This window comes from Centruroides sculpturatus, unplaced genomic scaffold, assembly GCF_000671375.1.
Source record: "Centruroides sculpturatus isolate CEXI.00-Female unplaced genomic scaffold, Cexi_2.0 scaffold1599, whole genome shotgun sequence".
Lineage (NCBI taxonomy): Eukaryota > Metazoa > Arthropoda > Arachnida > Scorpiones > Buthidae > Centruroides > Centruroides sculpturatus.
In genome coordinates, this window is record NW_019385861.1 from 49,830 (window position 1) to 62,911 (window position 13,082).

Sequence of the window (13,082 nt, forward strand, 5' to 3'; positions counted from 1 at the left end):
AAAAAAGATGCGTTCGCAAAATTAAGTCAGTTAAAATTTAACATTGTTTATGCCAGAACTATATTTTTTTGATAAATAATAAAAAAGAGTGTTCAAAATGGTTTATTTTGTATATATTTTTTACGACACATGTTCCGCAGCCATCTTGTATTTTCTCACACGCATGGGATTGTGGGATCTCTCTTATGCTGGATCTAGTTTCAAGAACTCTCTTGAGTCAACTGCAATTGAATCTCGTTTCAGTCAAGATTGAAATGGTCGAGGGAGGTCGCACCAAGGCGAACGGGGTATAAGGCTCTAGTTTAGTAGTGTTACAGAGTATAATACGTATATTTTAATATATTTTTTAAAAGAAACAAAATCACTGAGAAATGTTACGTGTGTTTAACAAGGTTCGGAAAACTTTGAAAATGTTAACAACGGGTTCAGCTGAACCTGTGCGAACTCGCTGAATATCACCACTGCATGTGACTCTTCCATAAATTCCGTCTCGAAAGATGTCTGTCTCATCGTTCAATATCCCTATATCCCCTATCCTGCTAGTTTTTCTAACTAATCCGGTTCTATCCCTTTTGTTTTAAAGAAGACATCAGACCAATTAGTAAGGGTGAGGCCAGATGGACAAGAGCCCAGAAGTACAGTTTTCGAAGAAAGGGCTGGAATGTGAATTGTAATCACTAATTTCAATTTGTGAGCATGTTGTATTCACTAATACTTACACTATACCAAAGCTGCTTGACGTGCTATTTACATCTTGAAAAAATAGTATTAAAATTTTTTCTGAACACTATTAATTCTTTTACAGAAGAGAGTTTTTTCAAGTTGGCTGCATAATGATCACATGGGATGCTTGTGGTACTGGGTTCAGTTCCAGTTGAAAATTTGTTTTTTATATTTAAATTCTGTTATATATAATTTTTAAATTTTTTGTAAATATTTTTATTTAATTGCTACAGTTTTAGAAAGTACACATAGCATTTTAATCATATTCTGTATATATTTAATATATTTAATTTTATGTGAATTCTTAAGTATTGAAAGTCAGCTTAATTAAAACAGTTTCAAAATATATTCACTCCAGGTAGCTTAAATAAATTTAATAAAGCTTTGATGTAAAGTATTCTGTACATAAATTTGAAAAAATAGTAATAATTTAAATATACTTCTTACTTCATCACACAAAAAATCTTCTGAAAATCCAGTAATACGTGTTTACAAAACAGCGAACATTTTCGACTCTATCAGGGTCTTCCTCAGGCTACAGTTATGAGGAATTCAAATAAATGTGAGACGGAACAAGAAACCAAATGAATGCAATTCAAACTTTAGAACAGCAATGTTAATATTAAAAATAGAACATTACACTCGTGTAGAAATGACATTTAAGCACGTGTAAAATTAAGCCTGCGAAACGTTGAATGCTGGTGAAATACATACAAATTAAAGCTAATTATGGGGAGGTGTTCCCTCATAACAAAATTTCCATGCGTGAGAGAGAGATGCTGACCACGTCCTTAGAGTTAATGCACGTGTTATGTAATCCACTTTATATATTTCGAGGGTCTTTATGTTTCTGAGCTGATCTGTGGAGTGTGATAGCCTGATCAGACGGGCATTTTGTAGATCAGCCGTGATTCCAGGTTCGGTGGCAACAGTTCAAAGGGTGGTGTATGGCTATTATTATCAATGTCGTATTTGTGCTCACGAAGGTGTTTATGAAGGGAGCATTTGGTTGAGCCCACATAGACCAAACGACTATTAAATCTGTCATCCCAGAAAGGGACAGAATATACCCTGGTGCGTATTTCAAGTCAAGCGTATCCTTTCCGTTGCGGAGTAAGCTGTAAACGGATCTTGGCCTATTGTAAGCTATTTTAGTTTTAGTGATGGAGGAAATTTCTCTGTATATTGTGTGCAGATGGTGGTTGTACCTTATGATTTTTCTTGTACGGTTGTTATCCCGAGAATCCTAGGGGATGTCAGGAGTGTTGTGTGTGTTCCTCTGTGTGTAAGCGCGAGCAATATTGTATGCTAAGTTCCTATTATATCCATGTTGTGTGGCCATTTCCTTCCATTTCGGATATGTCTTAGCTCAGCTATGGTGTCTTTATAATTAGAATGGTGCGTGAACGCCCTCTTAGTTAAGACCCGAAAAGCCGCGATCTTGTATGGGTAAGGATCCTCTTAGTTAGCGGGGATGAACAGTGGTACATAGTACTTTTTGTAAAAGAGTTTGAATTGACTTGGTTGATTCTTGACTTGGACATTTAATTAATAGATAATGAGATCACATTCAAACTCTTTTACAAAAAGTACTACGTACCACTGTTCATCCCCGCTAACTAAGAGGATCCTTACCCATACAAGATCGCGGCTTTTCGGGTCTTAACTAAGAGGGCGTTCACGCACCATTCTAATTATAAAGACACCATAGCTGAGCTAAGACATATCCGAAATGGAAGGAAATGGCCACACAACATGGATATAATAGGAACTTAGCATACAATATTGCTCGCGCTTACACACAGAGGAACACACACAACACTCCTGACATCCCCTAGGATTCTCGGGATAACAACCGTACAAGAAAAATCATAAGGTACAACCNATTTTAATCATATTCTGTATATATTTAATATATTTAATTTTATATGAATTCTTAAGTATTGAAAGTCAGCTTAATTAAAACAGTTTCAAAATATATTCACTCCAGGTAGCTTAAATAAATTTAATAAAGCTTTGATGTAAAGTATTCTGTACATAAATTTGAAAAAATAGTAATAATTTAAATATACTTCTTACTTCATCACACAAAAAATCTTCTGAAAATCCAGTAATACGTGTTTACAAAACAGCGAACATTTTCGACTCTATCAGGGTCTTCCTCAGGCTACAGTTATGAGGAATTCAAATAAATGTGAGACGGAACAAGAAACCAAATGAATGCAATTCAAACTTTAGAACAGCAATGTTAATATTAAAAATAGAACATTACACTCGTGTAGAAATGACATTTAAGCACGTGTAAAATTAAGCCTGCGAAACGTTGAATGCTGGTGAAATACATACAAATTAAAGCTAATTATGGGGAGGTGTTCCCTCATAACAAAATTTCCATGCGTGAGAGAGAGATGCTGACCACGTCCTTAGAGTTAATGCACGTGTTATGTAATCCACTTTATATATTTCGAGGGTCTTTATGTTTCTGAGCTGATCTGTGGAGTGTGATAGCCTGATCAGACGGGCATTTTGTAGATCAGCCGTGATTCCAGGTTCGGTGGCAACAGTTCAAAGGGTGGTGTATGGCTATTATTATCAATGTCGTATTTGTGCTCACGAAGGTGTTTATGAAGGGAGCATTTGGTTGAGCCCACATAGACCAAACGACTATTAAATCTGTCATCCCAGAAAGGGACAGAATATACCCTGGTGCGTATTTCAAGTCAAGCGTATCCTTTCCGTTGCGGAGTAAGCTGTAAACGGATCTTGGCCTATTGTAAGCTATTTTAGTTTTAGTGATGGAGGAAATTTCTCTGTATATTGTGTGCAGATGGTGGTTGTACCTTATGATTTTTCTTGTACGGTTGTTATCCCGAGAATCCTAGGGGATGTCAGGAGTGTTGTGTGTGTTCCTCTGTGTGTAAGCGCGAGCAATATTGTATGCTAAGTTCCTATTATATCCATGTTGTGTGGCCATTTCCTTCCATTTCGGATATGTCTTAGCTCAGCTATGGTGTCTTTATAATTAGAATGGTGCGTGAACGCCCTCTTAGTTAAGACCCGAAAAGCCGCGATCTTGTATGGGTAAGGATCCTCTTAGTTAGCGGGGATGAACAGTGGTACATAGTACTTTTTGTAAAAGACTTTGAATTGACTTGGTTGATTCTTGACTTGGACATTCAATTAATAGATAATGAGATCACATTCAAACTCTTTTACAAAAAGTACTATGTACCACTGTTCATCCCCGCTAACTAAGAGGATCCTTACCCATACAAGATCGCGGCTTTTCGGGTCTTAACTAAGAGGGCGTTCACGCACCATTCTAATTATAAAGACACCATAGCTGAGCTAAGACATATCCGAAATGGAAGGAAATGGCCACACAACATGGATATAATAGGAACTTAGCATACAATATTGCTCGCGCTTACACACAGAGGAACACACACAACACTCCTGACATCCCCTAGGATTCTCGGGATAACAACCGTACAAGAAAAATCATAAGGTACAACCACCATCTGCACACAATATACAGAGAAATTTCCTCCATCACTAAAACTAAAATAGCTTACAATAGGCCAAGATCCGTTTACAGCTTACTCCGCAACGGAAAGGATACGCTTGACTTGAAATACGCACCAGGGTATATTCTGTCCCTTTCTGGGATGACAGATTTAATAGTCGTTTGGTCTATGTGGGCTCAACCAAATGCTCCCTTCATAAACACCTTCGTGAGCACAAATACGACATTGATAATAATAGCCATACACCACCCTTTGAACTGTTGCCACCGAACCTGGAATCACGGCTGATCTACAAAATGCCCGTCTGATCAGGCTATCACACTCCACAGATCAGCTCAGAAACATAAAGACCCTCGAAATATATAAAGTGGATTACATAACACGTGCATTAACTCTAAGGACGTGGTCAGCATCTCTCTCTCACGCATGGAAATTTTGTTATGAGGGAACACCTCCCCATAATTAGCTTTAATTTGTATGTATTTCACCAGCATTCAACGTTTCGCAGGCTTAATTTTACACGTGCTTAAATGTCATTTCTACACGAGTGTAATGTTCTATTTTTAATATTAACATTGCTGTTCTAAAGTTTGAATTGCATTCATTTGGTTTCTTGTTCCGTCTCACATTTATTTGAATTCCTCATAACTGTAGCCTGAGGAAGACCCTGATAGAGTCGAAAATGTTCGCTGTTTTGTAAACACGTATTACTGGATTTTCAGAAGATTTTTTGTGTGATGAATTATATTTCCTCCAGTATTTGCTAAGAAGTTCATTTGTTATACTTCTTATATACATGAACAAATGAGGTTTTTAATATAATTTTAGTTTTTATGTAATAATAATTTTTTAACATATAAAAATTCTAATTTTAGGCCCTGGCACATTATTTTGATTATTTATTTGATCAAATTCAAATGAAAGAAGATATTTTCAGTTTAGGAAATTTTAGTAATATTTTAGGTATGGAATTGGAAATGTTAGCATCAGCCAAAAACAGAAGAAAAGTAATTTCCTTATATATATTATAGTTTTTTAATATTTATCATGAATTAATATCTTTTAATTTAAAATTATTTTAGACTATAGGCAGAAAAGTCTCATTGTTATTAATTGACAGAACATTGGATCTTGCTGGTCCATTGAGTCAAAACTGCCATTCTATGTTAGATAGAATAATAAGAATACTTCCACATTTACCAGGACACACATGTGATGTTGCAGTCGATATGGATGCATTGTCTTCATCTTTCAGGTAATAAAGTTTTTCATATTTTTATCATTTCTTTTTTCTGTTTTAAATAATTAAATTAATATTTTATAAATAAAACTATGTATAAGTATAATTTAATTAATATTTTATAAAATAATAATAATTAAAACTAAATAATATTGAAAAAGCTCTCTATACCTATGAATACGTAAAGTAAATTTAATTTTATATACATTTATATAAACAGGTTTTCATTCATAAATTTTTGTTTAATTATATTTATAACAACAGAAAATTTTATCACTACTATGTCCTATATACAGTCGACTCCCCCTCTATAACGCAGTAGATACATTCCACTTTATACAAATTTCGCGTTGTATGAATCCTTAAATACATGAGCCAATCACAGCCCGGCACGTGTGCAGTTTACAGACTATGGCTGTTTGAAAGGTTTTCTTCCATAAAATTAATCGATTTTAGACTAATTTGGCTCAACATTTCCAAAACACGTATAATTTTTTGGGAATAATCCATATAAACTATGCTATAAACAAAAAATTGTAGAATTACTTATTGAGTGTGCACCATTCGACGACGCCATTGCTTGTTTTCATCGCGGAGCAGCGCACCAAATGGTGGACACATTTTCTGATAAGTTATTTTTCTGCGAAAAATTCATTGAACTTTGGAGACATCATTAATAGAAATAATTTTTATGGTCGTTAAATAAGAAATGTTTTTTCACAAGAAATGTGTAAAATTACAGTACTGTATTAGACTTACAGTACCTAATTTATATACTGTACAGACGATAGTAAACTCAACTTACCCACCTAAACTCTCTGTAGCATATAAGTAGTTTGACTGCTTGTCTACTATTGGTCCAGATTCGACCAATTTTGTCGTGACATGAGTCGACGATGACGTTTTACCGCATTTTACGAGTCTCTTTTAGCGTCTTTATACGAATACGGTCGCAATTTTTTTGCCACCATATACGAATCCACATTATATGAACCTGCGTTATAGGGAAGTCTACTATATTTATATTTCTTCCATTATTCTCAATTATCCTAATTTTCTGTTTTTAGATATAAATTCTGTTTAGTCTAGAGTTGTTATATTTTCAAATATTGAATTAGAATCAAGTAATAAAAATCTAAAAATATCTAGGATAATCAAACTTAAAAAACTATAACAAATCTAGAACACATTATATTTATATTATTATAAGTGAAATTCAAAACAATTAACTACAGGAGTGAAAAGATAATATTAGCTTAAAGAACATTTTGTAAATTGAATGTGTAAAGAGTTGCAGAAAACTTTTAAGTTTTTCTATATGAATAGAATACATTAATATGTAGTTATAGATTTTAAAAATTAAAATATCTATTGTATGTCTATTGATGGTAAAGAAACACAAAAATGCTGAACTGTAATGTTCAAAACATTGTTGAACAGTTCTAATTGAATTTTTATCCATTTTGTTTTCATAATTTTTTAAAATTATTTAAAATACAATGAAGTGTCAAAAATCTGGACTAATTGTGGCTGGACCCATTCAGATTTTCAAATATAAGTGTAAATTAGCATTTTAAGCACTATAAACTCTAGATACATTGTAAATCATGTTCTAAATTCAAGCCAGTATTTCACAACAAATGTAGGAGCACTTACAAAAATTCAAAACATAATTTACAGAATCATTATATTTAAACAAAATATACACTAATTATAATTTCAAAATTAAAAAATTCTGAATGAATGAATGAATGTTTGAACATTAACAATGCAAGGATGAAAGAACATAGGTTGAAAGAAGATGAACAATGAAATGACCATTGAAAAGGATTAATATCAATTAATATCCATTTTTTAACAGCCAAATCTGGAATTTTGATGTCCAGATTTTTAATGCTTCACATTGTATTGTACTAACTTGTTAAACATTCATGACCTGATATTTCATTGCTTTTTGTTCTTTCTTCTGTTCTTTGTGTGATAAGTTCTACATAGCAATTTTATGCTTACTTTCAAAGAATCATGAGCTGTTTAATAAGAATGAGAATACTTTGGCTGTTCATCTTTATGGAAAGTATTAAAACATTGTATGTCTCACAATGCAAAATTGGTTTGCAATTTTTTATATTTTGTTTCTGGTGGAAGCATATTCACCTGTAAATGGTAACATTTGTTTTGGTTATAAAAAAAAATAAATCACAAACATGACCAAAATTTTTCTGGATGATTGTTATGATGTAGAAAACCTGTCTGGGAAACATCAGGCATATGGAATCTTATATTATCTCAGATAATTTTTAATAAAAACATTAAATATAAATAAATAGCATTGCCATTAATTCTTTGCCAATGTGTTTTGTGTTCTTTAATGTTCACTAGCTTGTATTATGTATTGCAAATCTTTATTAAGATATTTAAGAGTAATAATTAAGAAATTTATCAAGCATAAATTTTACTATTTTTAGTGGTCAGGTATTTGGCATTTCTCTTCTTGCACCAGGTTGTCTGGCTGATGAAAGTGAAATTTCTACAACTGTTTTAGATTACCTTTTATTGAAAAAGCAGAAGGTAATTTTAGCATTAATATTTTTTACATTAGTAGTTTTATTACTTTTATATGTAAAATACAAACCAAAGCCTGAATATACTTAATAAAAATCAAATATCTGGATAACATGACAGATAATTTACTTGTTCAGAAATTATGAATTTTGAATACACTTTAGGTAAACTTTTTCTTCCAGAAACTTCTAAATTGATTTAAATTTAAAAGTATAAATGTTAATAATTAGAGATTATAAGATGTTAGTACTGCCATTTTTAGACTAAACACTTTAATAATTTAATTGAAAATAATAAAAGGATAACCGAATAAAACATAACTTAATTTGGTTTTTGTTTTCAATATATATTAATATATGTGATGACTGCTGCATGCTGCGTATTTGAATAAATTTCTATATACATACATACATACATACATACATACATACATACATCCAGGGTGTATTGGAATGACATTTTAAAAATTTGGAGATTGTAGAGGATGAAATTTTGAATGTTTTGATATAAGCAACCTATAGCTGGAAATTTGAACTAAAGTGTCTACAGCGGTAGGAAGTGCTTGACCGCCCTTCACTTTGGTAGCCACCCTTCCATCCATTGACGTCATGTTATTGCTGCAAATGAAAGACTGTAACTCAGTTAGACCACTCTATTGTTTTTTAAATGATTTCCATGATGTCTTCCTTTAGTAATAGACACCTTAAAATTGTTTTGATGATTGACGTTGAGATCATGTTTCTGCAGCCCTGACAAAGGCATTTCTTAATTCCATATTAATAAAAACAAAGATGATTAGATTAGTGATAAAACTTTCTAAATAACTTGCTTTTTAAGCCTGTTATTTAGATTGTTACTTTCAATTGGATAATAGAATGTCACGTGGTCACTATGGAAATATTTTTAAAAACTTTGTTATAGAAGTGACATGATGATGAAGCTATCTTTTTTAGTTTAAATTTTATGAAGTAGATTTAAAATACACCATTTGCCAAAATATTTAAAAAATGCAAATTAACGGAAATTCCTTCATCAAGCATGAAACGTCATGTGGTCACTGACATCACTGCAATGTAAGTGCCATCATTAATCCGAATTCAATAAAACGTTTATTCTATAGCTAATATTTCTGCAAAATAAGTAGCCTATACTTTTCATCAGAACATAAAACGAATATAATCAAAATTTCATCAGGATTGGGCAAAGATTGCAGTAGTTATAAGGAATTCACACACACAAATGCACACAGACGACAGCTTTTATATTATTAGTTTCATTGAAAATGACAATTTAATCTTGATATTGAATCAAAATTTAAAAAGAAAATTTCCTCTTTTTAAACAATTATCTGTGTCTTATACAATTTTACAAATTAATTGAGAATGACAAAACATTTATAGACTATTATATCAAATGAATAAACTTTTGCTTACTTTTTTATTTATAGTTAATAGTTTTGCTATCAAAAAAGACTCTACATTTATCATTTTTTTTTAAATTTTAATTAGTAAATAAATTAAATCTTTTAAAATAGTGTTTTTATATATTATAAATGAAAATTAAATTTACTAAAACTTTTTTAATTATAGGATTGTTTAATGCATGTTAATAGACTTGTTGTAGAAAAAGCTACAAAATATGGATTTGATATTGAATCAGGAATACTTACAAGAAGAATAACTGCTGATCAGATTGAGAAACATGTAAAATTATTTAGGTAAAATAAATTATAATAATATGGAAATTAAAACATGACTAATAAAAACTTTTTAAATTAAGTGAATTTATAGTATTAAAAGTAAATTTTCTATAAGATGGTATAAAAATAGTAGTAAGTCAAAGCATGATTTAATATTGAAAAAATGAGATGACAAAAGAAAGATATTTTCTTGTTTGACTTTGTTTGAACCTTTCTTTTATTGAATCTTTTAAATAAAATAGTCAGAGTGTCTGAAGAAATTTACTTTATTTTAAATAAATATATTAGTGTATATACATAGTATATTATTGTGTGTATACCAAAAAAAAGAAATCCAGTGGAGTTATGTTGGGCGATCGCAGAGGCCAAGGTATGGGTCCTCCACGACCAATCCATTCAGGAAACATGTACAGAAAATGTCCAGTGAGGTGGAGCACCATCCTGCTGAAATAAAACATTTGGCTGCAAATGTTCCAATTGTGGAATAACATAAAACTCAAGAAGATCCTGGTAAACATTAATGTTAACAATCTTCTCCACAAAGAAGAATGGACTGATTACAGCATCATGGCAAAAAGTTTGGCAATTGATACCAGAAAAAACTCTTAGATTTCTTCATTCTTTTGCCGCAAACTGCATTTCATTTCACCTATTAGTATTTTTGTTATTGATGTTTAGAATGATAAAGATCTTTCTCGGACATGCTGTATATTGACATTAATAAAACTAATAAATGTCTACAATAAAAGATTAACTCCACAGTGAGAATATTTGTTCCTGAAGTGTGAAAAGGACATAAAATGAAAAAAGATGAACAAGTCCTGTGTTTTCTTCTTGTAAAATTTTCTTGTAAATTTTAAATGTAATATCATCCTGGTATATATTAGTGTTTATTAATTTTATTACTGACTATAGATTTATCAATTTTCATCTTTTCATATTAGTCAATGATTTTGAACATAAAATTTAATTTTAGCATGTTTCTGTGATTAAATATAGCATTTTAATGAAAAACAGATCATAATTAGAGCTTTATATATACTACTTTTTTGTAAGATTTTGGAAAATGTCAACAAACATTGTCTGGCAAAGTTTTTCTATTGAGAAAACTTATGAATTATTTTTCTATAACGTTGTTTTATTCTTTGTTATTCTTATAAATTAAAATATATATATTAGTGTTTAAACTACAATACAAAAGCTTGTCAACATTAATTTATAGCTACATTTTTAAAGTATTTTTTTCTTTTTTTAGGAATAATTTTAGAGCTCTAAATGATAATATTGGATTATTACAATGTGCTTTAGCAATTGTTCAAACAATACAACATTCAAATTCTACTATTTTGGATGAAATTCAAAGTACTGAACAATTATTACTTCAAAATTTGGCAATGTCAGCCGAAGATACTTATCGCAATCTTCTATATCTTATTGATAAAAGAAATGAAAGGTATTTTAATAAATAACATTATTATTGTTAATTATCTTTTTTTATTATTTTTATTGTAAAATATACACTTCTCTTTTTACATAAAAGATCACTATCACTGTCAATCATCATTTCAATAATTTCATATGTATATATGTTGGACAGTGGAGAAATTCTTGGACACCATGAAAATGAACAAAAGTTACAAGTATGTTTTTTTTATAATATTTAATGAAATGTCTAAACATAATTTTAAAAAGTAATAAGAATTTATTAAAATGTGAAATTATTAGACTTAGAATAGAAACATTATTAACTGGAGTAATAATAGGGAGGGATGTGCCTATGTAATCAAAAACTATGAAAAATAGAATTTTTATTTATCTAAAATGTAGTTATGAATCTCATTTCTTGCATTCTATGAGATAACTATTACAATTGAAATTATCTGTTTCTTACATTGCTGATGGTATAAGAACAATCTAATCCCTTTTGCAATTTAGGTTATCTTGGTTATTATTTATCATCTCAGCTTAGAAAAATTATAAAATCAAAAATTAAATGAAAATATGACAAACTTCATTTCATATCAAACTGGAAATAGAGCTTTGGTTACTCACAGAACATTTTTCTGAAGTCACCGAGTTTTAGGAATGAATTTATTCAATTTAAAATATATTTTTTAAGTTACTTTGTGCAGTTAGTCTAAAAATTAATTAAATAGTGAAATAAATATATATGTATATAGTATTTGATGAATACACTATCTGGCCAAAAGTATCCGGACACCCAGTGGTATGGACTTGGAGAGTCCTGAGCATGGGCGTAGCGAGGGGGGAGCCTGGGTGGGCACGGCCCCTCCCAGGGAACCTGGTGCCCCCCAGGAAATCACAGCCGAAAAAGTGTTGAGTCGATTTATAAACACCTAAAGCTAAAATAAAAGTTTTGAATACTAAAAAAAAGGTGAACGGCTTGCTCGGTGCCCAATAATGAACAATAATTTGAAATAATTCAATTTTGTGTCAGGTTGGCCTCCACTAGGCCCCCCCATAACAAAACTCTGGCTATGCCCATGGTCCTGAGGCATATATTAATATGATGTTGGTCCTCCTTTCGCATCGATGACAGCCTGCACATGTCTGGGGAGACTTTCCACTAGTTTTTGATAGGTGGCCATCGGAATTGACTTTCAGGCATTCATCACAGCTGAAGTGAGTGCTGGCAGTGAGGATGGTTGATGTGGCTGGCTACATAATCTGCGTCCTAATTTGTACCAAAGGTGTTCTATGGGATTTAGATCGGGGATCTGAGAAGGCCAGTCCAGTTTTTGAACACCCATTTCATCAAACCATGCCTGCGCAAGTCTTGATGTGTGAATGGAGCAGTTATCCTGCTGGAAGAGAAATGGACCTTCCCCAAAATATTGCCATAGAGTTGGGAGAGCAGCATTGTCCAGAATGTCCACATACATCTTAGAGTTCATGTTTCCAACCACAGGAACTAAGGGACCCAGGCCAAACCATGAAAAACACCCCCACAACACGATGCTGCCACCACCAAACTTTACAGTCGATACAATACAGTCATTTAAGAAGCACTCGCTGGGAATCCACCAAACCCAGATGCCTCCATTGGACTGCCAGATTGTAAAGCGAGATTCATCACTCCAAAGAACACTTTTCCACATGTCCACAGTCCAATGATGGTGAGCTTTGCACCATTGCAATCAACGCTTCACATTCTGGAGAGTGATGTTCGGCTTGTGAGCGGCTGCACAACCATGGAATCCCAGGTTTTTTAACTCTTGATGAACAGTCCTGGTGCTAACACTAATGCCTGATGATCTTTGGAACTCCTGAGTGATTTCAACCAACGAGGGTGTGTGATTTTGTTTCACTA

General features: G+C 32.0%; 1 protein-coding gene across 3 annotated transcripts in view; it reads left to right on the forward strand.

Moving 5' to 3' along the window:
- The window catches only part of LOC111642584 (sec1 family domain-containing protein 2-like), a 72,885-nt gene that overhangs the window by 38,383 nt on the left and 21,420 nt on the right, over window positions 1-13,082 (forward strand). For all 3 annotated transcript variants that reach the window (XM_023388941.1, XM_023388940.1, XM_023388942.1), the window contains exons 6-11: window positions 5,126-5,257; window positions 5,333-5,505; window positions 7,956-8,058; window positions 9,642-9,769; window positions 11,007-11,204; window positions 11,292-11,391. In XM_023388941.1, coding sequence (XP_023244709.1) covers window positions 5,126-5,257; window positions 5,333-5,505; window positions 7,956-8,058; window positions 9,642-9,769; window positions 11,007-11,204; window positions 11,292-11,391 — 834 coding nt within the window. The remainder of the gene's footprint in view (window positions 1-5,125; window positions 5,258-5,332; window positions 5,506-7,955; window positions 8,059-9,641; window positions 9,770-11,006; window positions 11,205-11,291; window positions 11,392-13,082) is intronic.